Source organism: Chiloscyllium plagiosum, chromosome 4 (genome assembly GCF_004010195.1).
Source record: "Chiloscyllium plagiosum isolate BGI_BamShark_2017 chromosome 4, ASM401019v2, whole genome shotgun sequence".
In the NCBI taxonomy this organism is placed as follows: Eukaryota; Metazoa; Chordata; class Chondrichthyes; order Orectolobiformes; family Hemiscylliidae; genus Chiloscyllium; species Chiloscyllium plagiosum.
Genome location: NC_057713.1, coordinates 15636407 through 15661730, shown reverse-complemented (window position 1 = coordinate 15661730; position 25324 = coordinate 15636407). Strand labels below are relative to the sequence as shown.

The 25324-nt window shown below is 41.7% G+C and overlaps 1 protein-coding gene across 2 annotated transcripts in view; it reads left to right on the top strand.

Annotated features, from left to right (window-relative positions):
• Window positions 1-25324, top strand: part of ralbp1 (ralA binding protein 1) — a 68975-nt gene that overhangs the window by 28978 nt on the left and 14673 nt on the right. The window contains exons 1-4 of one of the 2 annotated variants that reach the window (XM_043687765.1): window positions 1345-1458; window positions 16259-16547; window positions 17776-18237; window positions 22225-22574. In XM_043687765.1, coding sequence (XP_043543700.1) covers window positions 16304-16547; window positions 17776-18237; window positions 22225-22574 — 1056 coding nt within the window. In that variant the 5' untranslated portion in view covers window positions 1345-1458; window positions 16259-16303. Of the gene's footprint in view, window positions 1-1344; window positions 1459-16258; window positions 16548-17775; window positions 18238-22224; window positions 22575-25324 lie in introns of those variants that run through there. The other variant, XM_043687766.1, reaches the window with a different exon arrangement.

The following is a 25324-nucleotide window of genomic DNA, read 5'->3' as shown; positions in this document are numbered from 1 at the left end:
CCGTCAGTGGAAATATGTTTCCTACTGCCAGAATGTCAATCCTTTCATAATCTTTTATGTCTCAATCAGATCCCCTCTCAGTGTTCTAAACTCAAGGGTATACAAGCCCAGTCGCTTCAGTCTTTCAGTGTAAGGTAATCGTGCCATTCCAGGAATTGACCTCGTGAATCTACGCTGCATTCCCTCAATAGCCATAATGTCTTTTCTCAAATTTGGAGACCAGAACTGCACACAGTACTCCAGGTGTGGTCTCACCAGGGCCCTGTACAGCTGCAGAAGCACCTCTTTGCTTCTATACTCAATTCCTCTTGTTATGAAGGCCAGCATGCTATTAGCCTTCTTCACTACCTTCTGTACCTGCATGCTTGCCTTCATGGACTGGTGTACAAGAACACCCATATCTCTCTGTACTGCCCCTTTACATAAATTGATTCCATTGAGGTAGTAGCCTGCCTTCCTGTTCTTGCAGGAATGCCCTGCAAGTAGCAGTGGTGGACTCTCCCTCTTTATGGGCATTTAAACGGGCATTGGATAGGCATATGGAGGATAGTGGGCTAGTGTAGGTTAGGTGGGCTTGGATCGGCGCAACATCGAGGGCCAAAGGGCCTGTACTGCGCTGTATTTTTCCATCTATCTATCTAAAATAACACTGACAGAATTAAAAATGTTAAGACAAGACTTAAGGTCTTGTATTTTAATGCACAGAGCATTCACGGTTAAAGCAGATGAATTAGTCACGCAAATATAATTATAAATATATACTATAGTTGAAATTGCAGAGATGTAACTGCAGGGTGCCCTTGGATAAGAACTGAATGGCGATAGTTTAAAAAACGGGCAAGTGCAACGCGCTAAAACTCCTGCTTACTTGATGTATTTTGCTGTATTAACAAGGTAACTGTAAAAGACTTCACTCGTACTGTATTCAGAACGGTCATGTGACCGATGGCTGGCAGGCTCTTGGGTGTCTGCACCTGCGCAGTAACACCGAGCGGGAGCCCGCATACTGACGCTTCCGCAGTGTCGCCGAGCCGGCGCCCGGACACTGCCCCTTGCGCAGTGACTCCGTGCTGGAGCCCTCACACTGACGCTTGCGCAGTGACACCCTGCCGGAGCTCTCACACTGACGCTTGCGCAATGTCGCCCAGCCGGCGACCGCACAGTGACGAATACGCAGTGACGCCGAACCGGAGCCCGCACATTGACGCTTGCGCAGTGTCGCCTAGTCCGTGTTTGCACGCCGGCGCTTACGCAATATCGCCAAGTTCGTGTACGCACGCTAGCGCTTGCGCACTGTCGCCGAGGCCGTGTTTGCACGCTGGCGCCTGCGCAGTGTCGCCGAGCCCAGTGGGCCCCTCCTCCCCCGTCCAACAGCTGTCGGGCCGCGGCCGGTGGCGGTTCGCTATGTCGGCAAGAATCAGAGCTGCAATTCCTGGCTCGGTATTGCTGTAAGATGAGGTAAAAGTGCAAGATGTTTCCTCGGAGGAAAGCGGTGTATTTAAAAAAAATATATACACATTAAAGTCCAGAGGAGATGTGAAGAAAGGAACGATGATGGTAGTCTAGGCCTGACTCGCATCACCGGCCTTGATTAGGAGGGAAAGCCGTGGCTGGAAGGGAGCAGAGGGCCTTGTTGACATAAGATGACTTACCCCGGGGCGCTGTTAACCGGACTCCCTCCTCCACTCCCCATGAGAGGCATCCCGATCCCATGCAGTTCCCCGGAGCGCCAGTGATGCTACACTGTGGTCCGGGGCACATTTGTTCCCCTCCCTAGCACCATGTTATTACTTTCAGATGAAAATCCCTTCCATTAGACTCCTCCACTTCAAGATACCAGCTATCCTTTTTTTTTGCATTTTCTGCACCCTTTCTCTCGTCCGTCTTCCACCTTGGACCCTAAACTAGATTGTTTTTAAAAGGCCGGGGGAGGGGGAGTGCAAATGCATCGTTAGGCTTTTAACAAATAACTAAGCACCACCCTTGTAATTTACTTCATTTGCACTCTGCTGCTGGTTGTTTTTCATTCGTCTGTTTGACTTTTTATTTAAGCAGTATTACTCGATGTGACATCTTGCAGTTCTATGTGATGCATGGGGGTAATTTGGGATTCCTGAGATTTTTCTTTCCTGCCGTAAACGTGGCTGAAAAGTATCTCAGCTTTCAACAGCAGTAATGACTGACTTGGGTAGGAATGCATTGTTGGTAGGAAAAAACCTGTTGACAGTTTCACTGAATGTGCAGTGAATTCACCTAAAATGTCGCTACTGATTATTGCCACTGCAGTCAGGCATTATCAAGTTGGAGAAAGTGAGGACTGTAGATGCTGGAGATCAGAGTAAAAATGTGTGGTGCTGGAAAAGCACAGCCGGTCAGGCAGCATCTGAGGAGCAGGAAAGTCAATGTTTCAAGCGTAAGGTCTTCATCAGAAATGTGGAGTGGCCCAAGGGGGTGAGAGATAAATGGGAGGGGGATGGGGCTGGGGCTGGGGAAGGTAGCTGGGAATGTGATAGATAGATGAAGGTAGGGAGTGATGGTGATAGGTCAGAAAGGAGGGAAGGAAGATGGACAGATAGGACAGTTCAAGAGGGTGGTGCCGAGTTGGAGGGTTGGATCTGGGATAAGGTCAGGATGGGGAGATGAGGAAACTGGTGAAATCGACATTGATCCTGTGTGGTTGGAGGCAGAAGATGAGGCGTTCTTCCTCCAGACATTGGTTGGCTAGAATTTGGCGGTGGAGGAGGCCTGGGACTTGCATGTCCTTGGTGAAGTTTGAGGAGGAGTTGAAGTGTTCAGCCACAGGGCAGTGGGATCGTTTAGTACGTGTCCAAGAGGTATTCTCTGAAACGTTCCGCAAGTTGGCGTCCTATCTTCCCAATGTAGAGAAGACCACATTCGAGAGCAACAGACAAAGTGTGTGGCAGTGCAGCAAAATATCTGTCGGATGTGGAAGGGTCCACTTTATCAAGTTGGAGTTTGGTGTTAGGATCTTGTGGTCGATGTTGAGAAAGAGTGTTTTGAAACTTATCATATACACAACTCTGTTGTGTATAGACAATTTCTAAAAGTGAAGTGAGTGGCTAAAACTGTGACAGACTGAGCTCAACCCTAACTAGTTTTGCTTAAGACGAGCCTTGACCAGTCTCTGAACCATTTTTGAATTGTAAATGTCCTCATACTTCACTATTTGTTACTTTTTCTATCTAGCTAATCTTTTCCAATCATTTTCATATTTCTATATCTGCGAAAATCCTTTAAACAGAAACTGCTTTGTTGAATGTGATGTTATGATGTTTGCAATAGGTGATGTTGTTTGGAATCTACTGTGCTAAAGCGCTTCATATATCCCAAGCTGCTACCAGTTACTCCCTCTTAAGAGTCCAATCCATTTGAAATGTTAACACTGCTTTCTCCCACAGATACTGCCAGACTTGCTGAGTTTCACCAGTGAATTCAATTTTTGTACCACTGATTCCTAATCTGGCTGATTTCTTTTTAACATTAGATTCCCTTCAGCGTGGAAACAGGTCTTTCGGCCCAACTAGTCCACACCGACTCTCCAAAGAGTAACCCACCCAGCCCCATTCCCCTCTGACTAATGCACCTAACTCTATTGGCAATGTAGCATGATCAATTCACCTAACCTGCACATCTTTGGATTGTGGGAGGAAACCGTAGCACTGGGAGGAAACCCACGCAGACAAGGGGAGAATGTGCAAACTCCACACAGACAGTCACCTGAGGCTGGAATCGAACCTCAGTCCCTGGTGGTGTGAGGAAGCAGTGCTAACCGCTGAGCCACCGTGCTGCCCCCCTGAAACAGAGAATGTTGCAAAACCCTGCCCTAATGGCATTTGTTGAGAGAGAAACAGTTAATATTTTGTGTTGGTGTGACATCCGTTATAGCTGATTTTTTATCTTGATTGGCAGAATGAGCAACTTCCCTTCACCCTCTGGTCTGCCTTTTCCTCCTCCTCTTCCTCTTCATTTCTACGCTTCCCTTCTGTGAAATCTTCCAAAACCAAGCCAGTTTATAAGTGCACACAGTGATACTCAGCCTTGTAGACTTCACTCCATTTTCTCTAAATTGTCATTGCTTATCTAAGATCTAACATTGAATGAGCAGGAATGTTTTTCAATATTTTGGTGAGAAGATTTAAGTACAGGACACAGAAGTATTTGTGGACTCAACCATTCATAATATATACAATTGATTTGGATGTGTGATCCAAATGTAATATTTCGATATTTGCAAGATACAAACCTAAGTAGGAGATGATGTTGTGAGGAAGATGTAATACAGCTTCAGGAGGACTTGAACTGTGAATGGTCAAGAACATGACAAATGGAAGATAATGTGGAAAAATGTGAAGTTATCCACTTTGGTAGGGGAACCAGCTGTGTAGAATGTTTCTTAAAAAGGAAGTAGTTGGAAAATGTGGATGTAGAAAGGTTCACCAGACTTGTTCCTTGGATGGTGGAACTGTTCCATGAGGAGAAATTGAGTAAACATCTAGATTCTCTCTTCAAAAAAAGAGATTTGAAATTTGTAACATAGTTAAAGGTAGAGTCAGTTCAGCTAAGATGTTTTCCTTGTTGGAGAATCCAGAACCAGAAACCATAATTTAAAAATAAAGGGGATGCCACTTTAGGTCCAAGATGAATTTTTTTTAACTCCGTGTTGTCTAGCTGAGTTATAGCAGTATATACTGTTGCCATTATGTGTCAGTGGTGAAAGGACTGAATATTGAAGATGAGGGTTTAGATCAGAGTGGTGCTGGAAAAGCACAGCAGGTCAGGCAACATCCGAGGTGCAGGAAAATCGATGTTTCGGGCAAAAGCCCTTCATCAGGAAGCGGGAATTGAAGATGAGGATCTGGTGCCAATCAAACAGAGTGCTTTTTCCTAAATCAAGGATTCTACCCCTTGTTTTCAAATCCATCCAGGGCCTGGTCACTCCTCCTTTCTAATCTTTTAACCTTTTCCTACCTGATAACCAAGCTGTCCCTCTTGCCAATTTAAATTCCTTGAACATTGATGACTGGCCTTCAGCCCACCTAGGTTTTAAGCTCTGAAATTCCCTTCCCAAACTTGTTTGGCTTTCCAGCTTATTTTCTTTTTAAACCTACCTGTTTGACCAAGCCTTTAGCTATCTGCCTTAATAGTTCCTTGCATTGCTTGGTGTCATGGTTTGTTTTAGAATGTCTATTGGACGCATGTTGGGACATTTTATTCGGCTAAAAATGCCATATAAATGCACTTTTGAAAATCTGTCCCTGGGATGTGGGCAGCATTTATTGCCCAGGAACTGAGTGGCTTCCTGGACCGTTTTTGAGGGTAGTTAAAAGTCAATTATATTGTTATGGGTCTAGAGTGACGTGTTGATCAGATCAGGGAAGTAGTTCCCTAAAGAGCATTATTGAACCAGTGGGCTTTTATGACTGCCACCATTGGTTACATGATTGCCATTAGGCTAGCTTTTTTTAATTCCAGATTTTGGTTGAACTCTCATTTCAGTATCTTCCATTGGCGGATTTGAACCTATGTGTCCAGGACTTTAGGGCCTGGGGTTCTGGGATCCTAGTCCAGTGACATTACCACTATTCCATTACCTCCTCTTTTAAAGAACTTGCAACAGGTAGTTTGTATTTGCATTTCCAGAGTAAAGAGAGAATAACCTGCCTGTGCTGAAATATAGAACAGATTAAAGTAATCAACCTTGCATCAAGCTGGAGCTAGGAGATGGAACTTCATTTGCGTTGTGGTAGTTCGAAGACAAACTTTCACTGGAGATAAATTTTGCCTCTTGATTTCTGAATTATTATTTGTGCACCATGACGTCAGGATTGCCAAATAAATTGGATTTTAATCTGATAATTTTGAGTTGCACTCAACTTGAGTTACCCAGTTACCCCCTCCTACTGCATAAACTGAACTGTTTGGACTTTGTTGAAATGAAGCCTGATGTGGACTCTTTATTTTCATGGCTCAATAAACTGGCACATTGAATAGTGGGATATCAAATGCGCTGGCATTGGCACCATAGACTCAGGTTTTGTCCAACTTGGTCAGCACTGGTTACTGCTCACATTTGTCCTCCTTATTCCCTTGCTTTATGGTCACTTGGGAATAATAGTTTGAATTGTGGAATTGTTTTGACAAATATTGAGTAACAGTCCGTTACTAGGTTTAGAAACCATTCAGGCTTGACATGGTTAGACTTTGGGCTGTCTTTGAGCTGACTGACTGAATAAATATTGTGGTATTGGTCGGATGAAATTGTCTCATTTTCTCAAATTTTCTCTTCATTGTGATGAGATTCTAAATCTTGATTGTTTCCTGGAGGAGAATTGACGTGAACCTAATTTTTGCAATTGGAAACAACAAAAAAGTCTTGATTAGGAGTTTATATTTCAGAACTAGATTTTGTTCGGCAAGATGAATGAGCCCAGATGGATGATGAAAGGCTATCCAGTGTCTTTCAGGGGACACTGTAGTGTTCAGGTGGAGGATCCAGTGAGCTTTGACAAAGGGTCAGTTAGACTTGAAACGTTAGCTCTTTTCTCTCCTTACAGATGCTTCCAGACCTGCTGAGATTTTCCAGCATTTTCTCTCTTTGGGTTGAGGATCCAGTGAGTCCTTACTTTACCTGGCTTTGAAGGCTCCAAAATCAATAGGAGTGCACTGAAGGTGGCAAATGCTGAGTTGGTGGATTTGTTGTATGCAGGGTATAGCTGCACTTGGGAATAGTATCGGACCGTGAATCCCTCCACCATTCAGTGTGATTGTGGCGAATATGCAACCTCATTTGTTATAGGCAGCCTAGCCCCATAGCCCCTTTAACTATAGAGTCAAATCTACCCTTAGTCTTCTAAATTCCTTTTAAATGCAACCTAGTTTATTTAATCTCTTTTTGTAGTTTAACATACTCGTAAATTTGTGCTGCATTTCTTCTAAGACTTGCCCTCAGGCAAGACTAAGGGACTGTTTGAACCTTCTGCAGGGCTGTGCTGTACTATGTTGTCTGATGGAAAGCTACAGCCTGAATCAGTATCAGAGTGTTCTAACAAAATGTCCCCAGTAAACTGTGGCTCTTGTTAACAATTAAACTACATTATAAGCAAAGTGAGGTCACTGTATCACTCAGAATATAATCTATATTAGGTAGAGGGTGTAGAAATACACAGTTTGCAAAATTGCAATGCAGGTCAATAAGACTGTAACAAAATCAAACCAAGTGCTGGGGCTTGCTTCTAAAGGGATAGGAAAGAAAAGTACAAAAACTTTGCAAACCCTTGGTCAGATTATGAATGGAGTACAATACTGTTGACAATTCTGGTCACCAGATTTTAAAATTGGTCAGGGACATTCGGCCTCAAATCTTCGAGTGGTCATCCTCCAAGGTGGACTTCGGGATAGGCAATAATGTAAAGAGGCTGAGAGCCAAGTTCAGGATCCACAGGGATGGCTTCAACTGGAGTCTTGGGTTCATGTCGCACTACAGGTGACCCCACTACGCGATTCTCTCTTACTTACACTCTCTCTCTCACTCTGTCTCTTCTCTCTCACATACTCTCTGTCTCTCTCTCTCTGGCATGTGCACATATGTATGAGTCTGTGGGGTGAATTTGTATTTGCAGTTACATTCTTTTTTGCTCAAAAAATGCACAATCTGCAGACAGTCAATCCATGTAATGTTTTGTAAATTTCACTTTGGAAATAGAACCAGTCTGACTCAAGATTGGTTCTACAGACTGGTTCTACAGACAGACTCTGACCTGACGCCTTTAATGCATTGTCTGAGCTGGGATGTCACATTTTGTTATAAAACTTTAAGTTATCTTGAGAAGGCGACTTAAAAGAAGTTCTGGGATTTACGTATTAATGAACCGAAACCTGCATTCTAAAAGGCGAAAGACTTAACAATCCAGATTTGTTTAGTACGCCACTATGACACTAATCTTTTGCTATAAATTCTGTGTCTTATGGTCTTATTCTCTCAGCCATCTGATGAAGGAGCAGTGCTCCGAAAGCTAGTGCTTCCAAATAAACCTGTTGGACGATAACCTGGTGTTGTGTGATTTCTAACTCAAAAGAATGTAAAGGCACTGTGGCTAAAGGAAAGATTTACAAGGATAATGCCAGAATTGAAATACATATAAAAGAAAGGGAGAACTTGTCACGTATCTTTTCTGTTCAAAAGAGAAGGGAGTCTAATTGAGATCTTTATGATTATGAAATGTTTTAATACCCTGGACTTGATATATCTGTTTGTGGATAAGAGCAAAGCCAAACTTGTCATTGAGATACTCACAAAGAAGTAGGGAATTCTTAAGAAACCTCTTTATGCAGAGAGAGATAAGGATTTGCTGCTGCACAAAGTGATTGAAGTAAACAATATTGGTGCATTTAAGGGGAACTTGTATCAGCAGGAGGAGCAGAAGGGAGATAGACTTATACTGAGAGATAAGTGTGGGAGGAAGCTCAAGTGAAACATGATACTAGCATGGTCTAGTTGGTCCAAATGGCCTGTTTCTGTGCAATACATTCTATCTAGCACATGATTTTTTTCCCTAGATATAGAACTATAACTTGTTTTATCTTTGAAGTTGTAACTATTACTGCAAGAAAGGTACTGGTAAACATTATTTCCTGACTTGAAAAGTAAACTCTGCTAATCGAAAGAATGCTGTTGAATACTTTGTGGGAGAAAGGTCCTATAGCATAGTGTTAACTCCCAAGTAGATTATCCACTTGTTTTGATGGTGCTGATATACTCCAGAGGAGTGTGGGGAGCAATTAGCCTGTGGAATAATCCATAGAAGGACTTCTCAAAGTTTGCCACATGGGTTGGTATTGTCTCAATCCTTTGTACCCCCTAGTTTGTAAGTAACTAGTAATATTAAACTTATTTCATTCTGAAACAGTATATACTGTATAAAGTATTCTGTAGAGACCAGGATGACTATGTGCACCAGCAACTGAAGGTAAGCACACAGGTGCAGCACATGGTCAAGAAGGCAAATGATGAGTTGGCCTTTAGAGAGAGAGGAGATGGGATGTCTTGCTGCAGTTATACAGGGTTTTGGTGAGACAAAACCTGGAATATTTTGTGTGGTTTTGGTCTCCTTATCTGAAGAAAGACATTCATGCCAACAAGGGAGTGCAGTGAAGGTTTACCAGATTGATATCTAGAATGGCAGGGCTGATTTATGAGGAGAGGTTGAATTGTTTAAGATTATATTCGCTGGAGTTTTGAAGAATTGAGGGTGGGGTGGGGGGAATCTCATAGAAATGAATAAAATCCTAACAGGACCAGACAGGGTAGATACGGAAGTGATCTGTGACAGTGGAGTCCAGAAACATGGACTGATCTAACAAAACAGGATAAACTATTTGGAGTTGAGATGAGAAATGTTTTCACTCTGAGAGTGTTGAGCTTGTGGAATTTGTTACCACAGAAAGCAGTTGAGATTAAAACATTGAATGATTTCAAGGACTTATATAGTCAAAATCATACAGCACGGAAACAGATCCTTTGGTCCAACTCCTCCATGCCAACCAAGTTTCCCAAACAAACTATTCTCACATGCCTGCATTTTGCCCATCTCCCTCTAAACCTTTCCTTATCAGGTACCTGTTCAAATATCTTGTAAATATTGTAACTGTACCTAAAGCACCAGAGACCCGGGTTCAATTCCTGCCTCAGGCGACTGACTGTGTGGAGTTTGCATGTTCTCCCCATGTCTGAGTGGGTTTCCTCCGGGTACTCTGGTTTCCTCCCACAGTCCAAAGATGTGCAGGTCAGGTGAATTGGCCATGCTAAATTGCCCATAGTGTTAGGTATAGGGGTAAATGTAGGGGTATGGGTGGGTTGCGCTTCGGCGAGTCGGTGTGGACTTGTTGGGCCGAAGGGCCTGTTTCCATACTGTAATGTAATCTAAAAAAAAATCTAATCTAATCTAAATCTACAACTTCCTCTGGTAGTTCATTCCACATATGAACGCCCCCCTATGTGAAAATGTTGCCCCTTGGTTCCCTTTTTAAAATCTTTCTCCTCTCACCTTAAACCTATGCCCTCTAGGTTTGCACTCCCCTACCCTAGGGAAAAGAGCTTTGCTATTTACCTTATCTGTACGCCTCATGATTTTATAAGTCTCTTACAGGGTCATCTCTCAACCTCATACGCTCCAATTAAAAAAAAAAGTCCCCACCTATCCAGCCTCTCCTTATAACTCAAACCCTCCAGTGTTTGCAACATCCTTGTAATCTTTTCTGAACCCGCTCCAATTTAATAATATTATTTCTATAGCAGGGCAACCAAAACTCTGCACAGTACTACAAAAGTGGCTTCACCAAAGTCCTGTACAACCTCAACAAGATGTCCTAACTCCTATTTTTGAATATAAAACTCTGGACTAACGGGATCAAAAGATATGGAGGAAAGTGGGAACTGGCTGTTGAATTGGATGATCGGTCATGACCATAATGAATGGTGCAGAGCCTGGAAGGGCCAAATGACATATTCCTGCTCGTATTCTCTGTTTCTATATATAATTCGATGCAAAAAATGTCAGCTTTGGTTTACTAGGCAGGACTGTTGTTTGAGTCAACAGATTGTGATTTCAACTCTCACTCTAGAGACTCGAGTACAATGTTTTAATCTCAGCTGATACCACTGAGAGAGTGGAGTGCTGAGAGAGCAGAGACACTGGGGCTTGCTTCTTTAGAAAAGAGAAGACTGAGCAGTCACATGATAGATGACTAGGACAGATGGGTTGAAGGACCTGTCTCTGTGCTATAATATGTAACCATACAGTTTTAAATAATTAATTACAAACTAGGAGAAATAGAAATTGGTTGATTAAACAACAATATTGTTTTTAATGGTTAGCAAGTTCTTTTGAGTTAATTATGAACATGGGAACTGGAGTAGGCCATTCAACCCCTGCAGCCTGTTCCAGCATGGAACTGTGGCCCAATCTTTGACCTTGGTTCTAAATCAGTCACAGCCCCAGTCCTGGAATTAATCTCAGTTTTGAAATTCAGTTGACCTTCTGGTAACAGTTTTATTTGAGGAAGATTTGCAGATTTTTGGTTCTTTGTGAAGAAAAGTGTTTCTTGGCATCATTCATGAACAACTTAGCTTTTTTTATGTATGGTCATTTCCTTTACTCAGGACTCCTATACCAAAGGAAATAGTTATTTGCACTGCCCTTACAATTCCTTTCATCAACTTAAAAATCTCAGTTATTACCACCTCCAAATCCCTGATACTCTAGAACATGAGCTAAACCTGCGGGCTTTCTTCATAATATTTACCCTTTTAGCTTGGGTATTTACAGTCATCTTGTAAAATCAAACGATTGCCTGCAGTGATATTATTAACCCTTGATGTGGTCTAAGATCTGATCTATTTCAGTAGTGTCGTCCAAATCATCAATATTATAATTTTCAAGCTTCAAAATGAGGTCACATTCGGAAAATGTTTGTGAAGTGCTGATGTGAATCCTTTACTCTTTTGAGGCTGAACAGGATTGGTGTCAATTTTCCTCTCTGTGATGAACTCCCAATCATTACATCTGTCCACTAGTGATATTGCCTGTTTCCATCTCTGACATTGCTTGACTGTAACCCTACTAGATATCTTTGTTACTTCTATATTGGTCTATTCTTGCACATACCTGGAGACCTCCCATGGTTCATCCACCATCGACTTAAGGTGAAAGTGGGTACTGCAGCGGCTGGAGGTTAGAGTCAAGATTAGAGTAGTGCTGGAAAGCAGAGCAGGTCAGGCAGCATCAGAGGAGCAGGAAAATCAGTGTTTCGGGCAAAAGCCCTTCATCACCTTCCATCAACTTTAGGCCATCCAAAGCATTGGTGCCTTTGTCCAAACTTGCACCAAGTTATGTTCACAAATCAACTCTGTTCCTACTAATCGATGTTGGTTTCTGGTCAAGGTCCTCCTCACTTCTTACTTGTTTTCATATTCCTCAATGACCTCTTCCAACTATATCTCTCACCCTACAATCTTCTGAGCTGTCTATTTTCCTTCAGTTTGAAACTTGAGTTCTCAAGAGGCCAGTCAGTTCACCTTTGACATTCATGATCTTACTTCCCAAAGTCCTGGGCTGTAGAATTCTCTCCTAACACCTCTCCTCCTCTCTCGTCTTGCTTTTCTCCTTCCAGACACTCAAAAATCTACTTTTCTCATCAAATCTTTTGTTACCTGCCTTATATGGCTAGGTGTCAAAAGTTACTCCAGAATATTTATGTGAAGCACCTTGAGATGTTAGACTACAATAAAGGTTATAACTGAACACAAGTTCTAGGTGAATGCACATACCATCCTCTCTCAAGATCGCCATGTTGTTAATGAGTTGCAGTGCCCAGAACAGGCTCTTATTACTCCTGAGACTGACTAACAATAGGTCTGTCCAACTTTCACTTAAAAGTCATCTTTAATATTCCTGCTTCCTTAAGCCAAAGGCAGTAGTCATGATCTCACTGTTATTTTTCCAGCGGTTTGAGTTACAAAGTTATTTTGCAAAATGATATAGTGAAATAATGTGCCTTAACCAACACATAGAGGAGAAAGTGAGGACTGCAGATGCTGGAGATCAGAGCTGAAAATGTGTTACTGGAAAAGCGTAGCAGCTCAGGCAGCATCCAAGGAGCAGGATAATCGACAGTTGTCTAAAATATCATCTTAAATTCAATATAAAGCAAATTGCATTCTTCATAAGCTTCCAAGATTTGACTAATGTTAATCAGTGTATCAATGATTAGGCTTGATTCATGTTCTGACTGAGGTAGACCTGGAACTCACAACCTTGCACTATTTCTGAGAGTGGATGGCAAACCATCACCAACAAAACAAAACTGCAAGGGAAATGGCTCAGGATGAAGCAAAATCAGACACCATGACATGATGCATCAATAATTAACCGACAGTGAGCAGCGATTCACTTTTGTAGGGTGGAATGATTTCTGGAATTTTGAGCAAGTTAAATTAGATGATTGTATAGCCACTTAGAATTTAATCCATTATGTTTATTGTCATTAAAACAAAATGGCATTCCCTGACAGTTTAATGAGTGAAGGTACTGTTTAATGTACAAGTGACATAAACCTGCAAGTTTTTGGTTTGGTTAGAGTTTGAGTGTCAGTATTGACTTTATTATTATTTTGCTGGAAGATGAAATAATGAACCAAATTCCCATTCTAATCACTAGAAGTGCCATCTGAAAGATAGATGTCTGCACATCCATGAAGAATGAAACTGTACTCTGTTGATGTTCTTCATGGCTTGTTGACTTTCTGTTTAAGATATAGGCTCTTAAACTGACATATGAAAAATGGAAACTCAAGATATATGTTTTGGGGCTCTGCATATTTTCTTGGGTCGTATCTGTTCAGCTATATTATTGGAAATTTTATGAGGAAATTAGCTTAAAAAAGGTTATAGAAATAGTTTTTGGAAAAAATGGTAAACTGGATTTACTACCCTGGTATTGTACTCCATGCTCATGTCTTGTATCATCCTCACATGCACAATAGCTCATTTGAAATAACTCGGTGAAATTTGGCATTCAACTACAGCTAGGTTGACCAGGAGGTAGTTGGCTCTTTGGATAGGGTCTTCAGATTGGTCAGTGGTCAAGGATGATCGAGTGAGACAGAGTGAAATAAGTAAGAGGAGCCAGAAGGTAAATACCAGCCTCTGCAATTGTCCAATAGGGTTGAAGCTCTCTGTCTATTTGGATTGGAGTGGGATGATATGCAAACTGACCATGATACTGTGGTATATGAAACCATTCAATTTGTTGGAGCAATAAGAGAGTGTAGTTGTAGGAGAGGATATTATAGCAGGAGGGATTTGACATTGTTCTCTGCAACATAGAGCTGGCTGTGATACCTCTCTGATGTCAGGGTTCAGGATATCTGTTCAGGGCTCACGAGATATTTGAATTGTCTGTGCGAGGATTCAGTGGTTATGGTCGTTTAAGTTGGAAAGACAAAGATAGAATTAGGGAAATGACCCTGCATAGAGAGAAGCTAGGCACTACATTAAAAAGTAGAATACTAAAGGTCATAATCTCTGGATGATTATGTAATCTTTGGACAAATTGGCATAGTGTATGTAAAATTAGAGAGAAGAATAAGTGGCTCAAATCTTGGTGTGGCATAAGATGATTCCAATTCATAAGCTGCTGGCACCAGTACAGGGGGAAGTGGCTGCTTTATCACTTGGATGGTCTACATTTGAACTGTGTTCTTACAGACAGCATTGTTAGGGAATGAGAGAAAGTTTTAAATTAAATAGTTGAGCAAGGAATCATAGAAAGATGTGGCACACCAAAGAGCAAAGACAAAACTTAAGAGAAAAATAGTATTATGGCAATTATGGCAGAGAATTGCAGTCAAGTGTAGAAGGGAAAACCTAGAGAATAAATGTTACAAAGATAACAAAAAGCCAATGATTTCACCTTGTATTTATCAAGACATTTCACATGAATAGAAATTCAAGGGGATATCCACATTTATACTGAATGAGAGGAGAGTGCTGATTGCACTGTGATTGAGGTGTTGCTGAAACACAGCCCAGCAGTTAACTGCCGATCAGCCTTAATGAGTGCCTTCTCCTTGGACAGTATGATAGAATTAGTGCTGGCGTGGAAAAAGGTGTGTTGATTAGGAAGATTCTGAATTAAATTTCTAAAGGGGTAATCATGTTTCATTATCTTGCTGGAGGTTTTAAAAGTGGTAACGTAAGGGTCAATGAGTACGATGCTATTGATGTACTGAGCATGGATTTTCAAAAAGCATACAGTACAGTGTCAGCATTTAAGAGGCATTTGGATGGGTATATGAATAGGAAGGGTTTGGAGGGATATGGGCCGCATGCTGGCAGGTGGGACTAGGTTGGGTTGGGATATCTGGTCAGCATGGAACGGGTTGGACCGAAGGGTCTGTTTCCATCCTGTACATCTCTATGACTCTATAACAGACTTGTGAGAAATGTTAGAGCTCATTAGTAAAAGGGACAGTACCAAAGTGGATAAAGTTGAGTAATAGGAAATAGAGTAGTGGTCAAGGAGGTTATGCTGAATTTGTACATGACGCTTGTTTGACCTCATCTGGAGTGTTGTGTACAATTTTGTGCACCACACTATAGGAAGGATTTAGCGTATGACACTGCTAAAGAAATTTACAAATATGGTTCCAGAAATAAGTTTCAGTTATGAAGATAGTTTGGAGAGATTATGACTGTTCTCATCAGAGAGAAGATGCAAAAATTAGATCTGAGAAGAAATTTTCAAAATTGAGAGAGGCTGCCTGGGATAAATGGGGGAGAAACTGATCCCAATCAAGAATGAGAATGCACAGATTTAATGTGATTTGCAAACATAGCAAATGTGATATGAGAAAAACCTTTCTCAGATAATAAATGGTTTAGGTCTGGAATGCACTGTCTGGAACTGTGATAGAGGCAAGTTCTATTAAGATATTCAAGAGGCATTGGATAATTATTCCAAGAGAGTCCATGTGCAAGGATCTGGGGCAAAGGAAGGCAAAAAGCACTATCATAATGGCCGTCAGATGGTGAGCCAAACAACCTCCACCTGTATCATAACAGTTCTGTAATTCTATGATCTTTCTTATGCATAATGATAGTGATGTGGGTTTCCCTCTGTATTTACTACCACCATTAGCCTCCTACTTGGATGGTGGGAGGAACAGACTGACTAGCCCAATCCTTCAAATAAAATCTCTTCTTTGTTCTTGAGAATTCAGCATTCAGCATTGGAAAGGATATTCAGCATATCTTTTCACATTTCTAAACTTGTATTTGCCATTTTAAGCAGAATCTTAAATGTCTTCTGCTCCTATTAAAAGGACCATACCGGCAACAAATTTCTGAGAACAGGATCAACATTGACTTACTATTAGTGCTTAATATTACTTTTATTTGTAAAGATCAGCCAATTGTTGTGAATCCAGCTACAGTATCTGGATAGTTATGCCATCATTGCTTGCTGCCTGCAGGAAACAAGGGCTAAAGGTTTGGTAGGTGAAAGTGGGGACTGCAGATGCTGGAGATCAGAGTCAAGATTAGCATCTGCTCCTCGGATACTGTCTGACCTGCTGTGCTTTTCCAGCACCACTCTAATCTTGATTCGAAAGGTTTGGTAATTAATTGTATGTTATAGAAGAATTTTGTTGATTTCTAATACTTCTATTCTTTGAATATCAGGTGTTATGGACAGGTAATGAAAGAGAAACATTCCTAGGAGCAACAATGACTGAGTGCTTCCTGCCACCAACGAGCAGTCCTAGTGAACACCGCAGGGCTGAACATGGCAGTGGTCTGGCTCGTACACCAAGCTCAGAGGAGATTAGTCCTACAAAATTTCCAGGACTATATCGTACTGGTGAGCCTTCGCCTCCTCACGAAGGTCTGCATGAGTCTGTTGATATAGTATCTGATGATGAAAAGGAACATACCAAGAAAAAAGGCAAATTTAAAAAGAAAGAAAAGAGAAGTAAGTAATAGTTGATGTTTCCCTGGATTATGGCACGTTAAATGCAATGTTTGTGTAGCAGCTCTGCAGTGAAATCATCTCAAGACTGTCACTGTCCATGATGGCGAAATCTGGGTGGCATAAAGGTGATGTGGCAGGTTAATCTGCCTTTTGTAACTGTGGAATTGCTTTCATCTTCAAAGTGATGCACCCAAAGTCCTTTGTACCTGTTGAAACACTGTATGAAGTATATTTGACCAGTTTGAATCCAGTTCCAAAAGGGCTTACATATAAGGCCTGGCATACTGTCCCTAATTTAGTATGGGGCTGGTGTGGAAATGGGATCTAATTTGCATTGATTACCCCCTATAGGAAGTGCACACTTATGTGGAGGTGTGATGGAGAGAATTTCTTCTATATCTGACTGTGCACTACCAGACCTGGGAATATTTGATTAAAAACAAAATACTGTTGGAAATCTGAAATACACAGAACATGATAGCGAAACTCAGCAAGTCTAGCAGCATTTGTGGAGAAAGAAAGAGTTCATGGTTTTGTGTCAGTTCTGAAGAAGACTCATTGAACTCAAAATGTTAACTCTCTGTCCATAGATGCTGCTAGACCTCCCGAGTCCCGCCAACACTTTGTTTATTTTTTTTCTGCTGGCAATGTTCCTGTCTTATTCCCTTTGTTTGTTCTTACAATTGTTTTGTTTTTGTCACTTTTTAGTCCCGTGTCTCTTCCTTACTTCTGTATTGGAGGTTGAGAAGGCCAGTCACCTGTTGATGGCAGTTGGGCTTATGTAGCCTATACAGTGTGGGTCTATTTTGTACTGCCATCATTAGCCCTCTTGAAATGGGAGCAGCAGACTGGCTAGCAAAACATACTTTGTTTTTCAGACAAATCAGCATTACGTCTTGGACAAAGCATATCTTAGAAAGCTCGATGATCCCTATGTATTTGACATTTATATCGAATTTTAAATCCTGTCCTGTCACTATTAGTGGAAGTAAATTCCTGATAACAGGATCATCATTGGCTGATACTGTTGCTCTCCAGAGTCCAAATAGCCAATTCATGCTCAGCTTGAGGCTCTTGTATTAAGAGTGATGCATGCATATGCTGCAAATAGTCTGATGGTGTTGCAAAGAAGCATATTAAATTGTTTGGGCAGAGGGGATTTTGGCGGGGTAGAGGGGGTTTGTAGTTGGTAAAACCAACATCTGGATTAATGTTCTTTTTCTTGTAGCTGAGGGGTATGCAGCCTTCCAAGAGGACAGCTCAGGTGACGATGCAGAGAGCCCATCAAAGATGAAACGGCCAAAGGGTATCCATGTCTTCAAAAAGCCGAGTTTCTCCAAGAAGAAAGAAAAAGACTTCAAGATCAAAGAGAAGCCAAAGGAAGAAAAGCATAAGGAGGAAAAACACAAAGAGGAAAAACATAAGGAAAAAAAGTCCAAAGATATTACAGCAGCAGATGTCGTTAAACAGTGGAAAGAGAAAAAGAAAAAGAAAAAGCCTGTTCCTGACCAGGAAGCAGTTCCGGTCGATATGAATACCACACTAAGGCCAGTCTTTGGTGTTCCTTTGGCTGAGGCAGCTGAGAGGACTATGCTATATGACGGGATCCAGCTACCTGCAGTTTTTCGAGAGTGCATTGACTACATTGAGAATTATGGCATGAAGTGTGAAGGCATTTACAGGGTATCAGGTACAGTTTCAGCTTGTTTGTGGAGTGTTCAGACTTCCTTTGAAACATTTAATTGCCTGAGAGAAAATGGAAATGTTAGCAATCCCAAAAACCTTTGAAAAAGGAGGACTGGGCAGTGTTAGCAGAGGAATGGTGTTTGTTTATTATATAAGGTGAAAATTTACATCCTGATAATATGCTATGTTTTAAAATTAACAGTTAAGTCCACACTTAATTCAGCATCTATGGGTGATCTTGCAGATGCTAAGTAACCTGCTATTCATTTCTAACATCCTAACTCATTTATTCTGCATCAACTATGAGGTAGAACTGATTATTTTATTGTTGGCCTATACTGTACAGTCATGATTCATTCTTCAAATAAATTGATTGAAGTAGAGGGAGGCCATCAGCTGCCCAAGACAAATCTAATTTATTGGTAAAACTTCGATTTATTTCTATCTAGTATGTGTCCAATTAATTCAACACAACTCATTCATTACATTCAAATTGAGACTGGACTTGGGGGCATATGGTATTTTTAAAAACTCATTTATGAGTTATAGGCATTTACTTCCCACTTATAGTTGCCATTAAGGAACACATGGCTCTGTATTAAGTCTTAAGTTTGGTTCATGTTACCTTTAGGTGTACCTGATTAGTATTCATGTTACCATATAATGGAAAGCAAAAATAAAGTTCCTGTAGACTTCTGGATGGGGGATTTATGAGCAAAGAGCAATGTCTAATTAAAAGATGCCATCTTGGGTTGTAGTGAGAGATTTTGGCAACCTATAGCATAGTCCTAGGTTCAAATCTAGATTTTTGTGTGTCTCTGCCAATATCTGGTATTACCAGACCTGTATAATGCTTGATGAAGAAGGAATACATTCATCGATCTCAAAGATGAAAGTGTTATTAGAGGTAAAATTTTAAGATCTGTCTGATTGCAATATTTTGAGGCATGCTCTGTTGTGTTGTTTTCTGACTTATTACTCCTACTTTTAGCTAAATTAGATTTATTGACATTCCATTAGCTCCTGGTACTGGGTAGAGAAATATCCGAGTTCAGTTAGTACTGCAGCTGCCTGTTGTGTAAAGGTAGCCAGAAAGAATATAAACTTGACATTGTAGTGGACTTTATAATATAACTGATTTTTTAAATGTTTTACTGAGCAATGGGATTCTTTTGATTTTTATGCAAACAGTTTAGATTTGTATTTGATGAATCTAGCATCTGTTACTTACTGAACCTTCTAGGAAGGAGAACATGTACATCTTTTAAAGGACACACAAAAGCATGTAGTTAGAAGGTTTTCTAGAATAGGTGCACTTAGCAGTGTAATGAAAATAAACAACTGTGAATGCTTAAAGTCTGAAACAAAAATAGAAATTGCTGGTGGAACTCTGCTGCTCTGGCAGAATCTGTGGGAAGAAAGCAAAGTTAGCATTTTGAGTCGGTGACTCTTCACCCAAACTGTTAGCAACCAGGGAAAGTGGTATTTATACTGTTGGCACAATGTGGTGGCAGAGTGGTTAGTACTATTGCCCCTCAGCATCAGGGATTCTGGTTTAATTCCAGCATTTGGTGATTGTCTGTGTGGAGTTTGCACATTCTCCCTGTGTCTGCGTGGGTTTCCTCCAGGTGCTCTGGTTTAATTCCAGCATTTGGTGTCTGTTTGTGTGCAGTTTGCACATTCTCCCTGTGTCTGCATGGGTTTCCTCCAGGTGCTCTGGTTTCCTTCCACAGCCCAAAGATGTGATCTGATGGGATGAGGAGTAGCAGATGGAGTTTAATCTAGATAAATGTGAGGTACTACATTTTGTTAGGGTAAATCAGGGTAGGACTTATTTACTTAATGGTAAAGTGTGAGTGAGTAGATGGGTGGAGATAGGGGTAGGTTAAAAAGAAGAATATGGATTGCAGGCCTGGACAGACGAGAAGCTGGTTGATTGATAATAAGAGCTAAGAGTAGAAGAGAATGGGTGACCTGTACTGAACTCAACCAATATAATGTGATAATACGCCTAGGAGTTGTTGAGCATGGGTGACTAAGGCAACATTGATCACCTGAGTTTCTCATTCTCCCTTACCCATTCAAACCTGTCTCCCCTGAACTGACTGCACTCCATGCTTGCCGATCTAATCCTGACTGTCATTAAGCCTGCTGACCTATTGTTGTCTGGCTTACTATCCTCTATGTTGCAGAGGCTGAGTGCCAGGTCTCAATCCCCTCCTCCAATCTCCCCCTAACATAATCCCACTATTGACCATCAGGCCATTGTATCCACTGCTGTCAAGAACTCATCTCATCTGGGTATCTCCCCACGACAGCCTTGCAGTTCATAGTCCCCCAAACCTGTACAGTCCACTTCTACCTTCTCCCCAAAATCCACAAACAGGACCACCTGGGCAGATCTATTGTTTCTGCCTGTTCTTGCCCCACAGCACCTATTTCTTCTGACTTCAACTCTTATGTTTTCTTTTTCTCCCTTCTAGGTCTTTTCCCACTTACATTTGTGATTCTTCTGACGTTTTATGTCAGAATTATCTCAGAATTTCCGGTTTGCAGACTTCTGGCACTTCTCTTCACCATGGATGTGCGATCCCATTTTATTCTCTGATCTCAAAGCTCTCTGTTTCTTCCTGGAAAAAGGCCTGAACCATCCACATCCACCACACCCTTCTCAGTATGACCAAACTTGTCCAAACTTTGTACAACTTCTTGTCTAATTCCTCTCACTTTCTGTAGGTCAAAGGTATTGGTATCCACGTGGGCTCCAGTTATGCTTGTCTGTTTGTGGAACATTCCTTGATCCAATCCTATTCAGTTCCCTCCCCACAATTCTTTCTTTGGTATGTCAATGACATCCTCCATTCTCAACATCTCCTCACACCATCCCTTGCAATCGCAGAAGCCTTAACACCTGCCTGTTTACCTCCTTCCTCACTATCCAAAGTCCCAGACATGTCTTTCAGGTGAAACAGTGATTTACATGTACTTCACGACATCTAGCCTATTCGCTGCTTACATTGTGCTATGCTCCACCTTGGGAAGACAAAACACAGACTGGGTGACTGCTTCGTAGAGCATCTATGTTCTAGACACAAAAATAACCCCTAGCTTCCTGTTGCCTGCCAGTTGAACACCTTACCCTGTTCCCACACCGATATTTCTGCCATAGGCCTGCTGCAGTTTTCCAGTGAGCCTCAGCACGAGCTGGAAGAACGTCTCATTTTCTGCTTGGGCACCCTGCAGCCACTCGGAATCAATGACTTTAGAGCCTGATTCCATCCTTCCATTCCCACCCCACACTCGTTCCTGTTATGACATGGGTTGCTTTTAGCATAGTGACATGTTCTCACCTACCCATGGGCCTGATTTCACATTATATAGGTGTTTTCCATATGCTCCTTGTTTATCTGCCCCTTTTATCTCTCTCTGTCTGTCTCTTCTCCCTGTCTGTCTTCTCTTAACTCCCTGGGCGCCATCTCCCACACTCTGCACCCGTTCCCTCAACCTTACCTCCAGTATAAATGCAATGTTTTCCTAGCTGCTAACGAATCTGAACAAGGGTCACTACACTCAAATCGTTGACTCTGGTTTCTTCCTACAGTTGGTATTATCGTGAGCTTTATTTAACCAATCGATGAGTCTTGCCTTTTTTAACAAAAGGTAAATGTACAAGCAGAATTACCACCTTCTGAGATCTGGATTGATAATTCTCAACAGTTCTGTCCCTTGAAACCTTTTAACAGACATTCCTCAGCCTGGACTGGATTTGAACTTGTCTGAGGTGAAGGACAGTGCTCCAGTCTATCAGGCCATAAAACCATCAAGAAGCTTTTTATATCAGTATTCATTGTCACTTAGCACATTATCTATATCATAACTTTGTTGACAAATTAGTTCGTTTTTATTAGGTGGCTCATTTTTCCAGTTCATGGAGTTTTTTTTTAAAGTGAAATACCTGTGTTAACATTCTTTATCTTGCTATCACTCACAGGTACCAAATCAAAAGTTGATGAACTGAAAGCGGTGTATGATCGTGAAGAGTCTCCGAATCTGGAGGATTATGATGCAAACACGGTGGCCAGCCTATTGAAACAATACCTCCGTGAGCTGCCTGAAAATGTTCTTACCAAGGAGCTCATCGTGCGGTTTGAGGATGCATGTGGAAAAGGCACGGATGGTGAAAAAGTTCAGGAGTGCCGGCGCCTATTAAAGGAACTTCCTGTATTCAATTACCTCCTCTTTTCTTGGCTTATCATCCATATGGACCACATCATCGAGAAAGAAAGTGAAACAAAAATGAACATCCAGAATATTTCCATTGTTCTTAGCCCTACTGTTCAGGTACTAAAGGAAGCACTATTAGACGCAGACAGTTATTAAAATTGTAACAGAATATGATGTGAGTCAAAAAAGGTGTTCCCTCTCCTATCTCAGCTTTGTGTTTTCTCCTTTTCTGATCAATCACGATTCCCTTCCTCAGGCAGCAAGCGGTTTAGTGAGCCACTCGATCCAGTACAGTAGTAAAATATGTGGCATGTGCCCTGGGGCATCAATCCATGCAGCAGGACCACCAATCAACATCTTTCCTTGAGGCAGTTACAAATTTTATATTTGTTTTATACTTGTTTACTTCCTACTTTTAATTAATTGATCTTATTGAGTTCAGGTGGATGATGGTATATATCCACTTGCTGATGAGTTCTGCTTTTTATTAATGTTGGGCCAGTGTTTATTTCCCTCCCGAATCACCCTTGAGAAAGTGGTGTAGCCCCACAATGCTGTTGAGGAGGGAGTTCCAGGATTTTGACCCAGTGACTCTGAAAGGAGAGCGATATATTTCCAAGTCAGGATGGTGAGTGACTTGCATTGGAACCTGCAGATCCCATGTGTCTGCTGTTTTTGTCACAATCACCGTCGTCTTCGTTTGTGTGAGGTATGAGTTCAACTAGGGCAGGGAACTCCTCTGATTCTTACTGACTAGTTTTGTTCAGGCTCTTTGATACCAAACTCAAGTCAAATGATATCAAGGACAGTTGCTATCATTTTCTCACTGGAGTTAGCTCTTTTGTCCATGTTTGAACCGAAGCTGTGATGATGTCAGGAGCTGAGTAGTCCTGGCAGAACCAAAACAGGGGTGTCATTGTGCAGGTTATTGTTCAGTAAGTAGTTGATTAGCACTGCTGCCTCACAGCGCCAGGGACCTGGGTTCGATTCCAGCCTCGGGTGACTGTCTATGTGGAGTTTGCACATTCTCCCCATGTCTGCGCCGGTTTTCTCCCACAGTCTAAAGATGTGCAAGTTAGGTGAATTGGCCAAGCTGAATTGCCCATAGTGTTCAGGGATGTAGGTTAGATGCGTTAGTCAGGGGTAATGTAAAGTAATAGGGTAGGTACGTGGGTCTGAGTGGGATTTGTTCAGCCTAATGACCTGTTTCCACAGTGCAGGGATTTTATGATTCCAAGTTCTGCTTGATAGTGCTGTTAATGAACCCTTCCATCACTTTAGAATTGGGTCTATGTTGCTTTTTGTGTGCAGGACATAACTGAATCATTTTTCACATGTCAGTTATTTGCCAGTGCTGTACTGGAACAACCTGGCTAGGGGTGTGGCAAGTTCTGGAGCACAGGTCTTCAGTACTATTACTGAAGTGTTGTCAGGGCTTTCCCAGTATCCATTGCCTTCAACTGTTCCTCAATATTCTGGAGAGTGAATTGAGTTGGCTGAAGATTGATGCTGAAAACCTATGGAAGAGCAACTCATACTTCACACAAACGAAGAAGATGGTGATTGTAACAACAGCAGCAGACACGTGAGAACACATAGGACCTGCAGGTTTCTATGCAAGTCACACACCATCCTGACTTGGAAATATATAGTTCTCCTTTCAGAATCGCTGGGTCTAAGTACTGGAACTCCCTCCCCAACAGTATTGTGGGACTACCACCACCTTCTCAAAGGTGATTAGGGAGGGAAATAAATAAAGATAGATCATCCACTTGGCACTTCCAGCTGAAGATTGTTGTAAAATGTTTCAATGTTTACCTTTTGCAACTCATGAGTTCCCCTCAAATTTTGGCACTGGAAAAGCACAGCAGTCGGGCATAAGCCTTTCACATTCCTGATGAAGGGTTTATGCCCGAAACATCGACTTTCCTGCTCCTCTGATGCTGCGTGACCTGCTGTGCTTTACCAGCACCACAATATTCCACTCTGATCGCCAGCATCTGCAGTCCTCACTTTCTCTCATGAGTTCGCCAGTCTGCTATCTGCCAAGTGATGCTTCATACTTGTGGTTGTTTAATGGCTAGCTAGTGACTTTCCTTCCTGGGGTTAAGGTTTCCAACAGGTATTCTCAATGGCTTTGTCTTGGTTTTTTATGTTTGTAATTAGCATAGTTTGGAGGAATAGAGTAAGAAAATTTGGAGCCAAGCTTAAATGTAATTTAACTGAGAGAGTGTATGTCAACGGGCTGGTGAATGTGGGTACTGAAAAAATTGGATTTAGTATGTGGTGGGATATGGCAAAAATACAACATCTGGGTTCGGGAAGGAGGAATGCTCAGGAAGAAGGACGTTAAAGTAAAAGGATACCCAGTGGCTTCCTGTAGATTTCGTGGAAGGATTGAAGGTGATAGCTTTATTGTTTCTGATGTTCAGTTGCAACAAGGTGTGATTTATAAAAGGCTTGATAGAAATTAAGCAGAAGTTTATGACATTGAGAAAGGTAATGGAATGCAATGCAGCAGTTCAAGATTACTTTGACTGCACCTTCCAAACCTATAACCTCTGCCACCTGAAAGGATGAGGGCAGCAAATATATACAAACGTCACCACAAGCTCCCACCAAGCTGTGCACCACCCTGACAGCAGAACCATATCGCTGTTCCCTCACTGTCACTGTGTCACAATCCTGGAACTCCCCAACTGGCTGTATTGGTTCACCTACATTCCATAAAACATAAAAGAATACAGCGTAGTACAGGCCCTTTGGCCCTCGATGTTGCGCCGATCCAAGCCCACCTAACCTACACTAGCCCACTATCCTCCATATGCCTATCCAATGCCCGCTTAAATGCCCATAAAGAGGGAGAG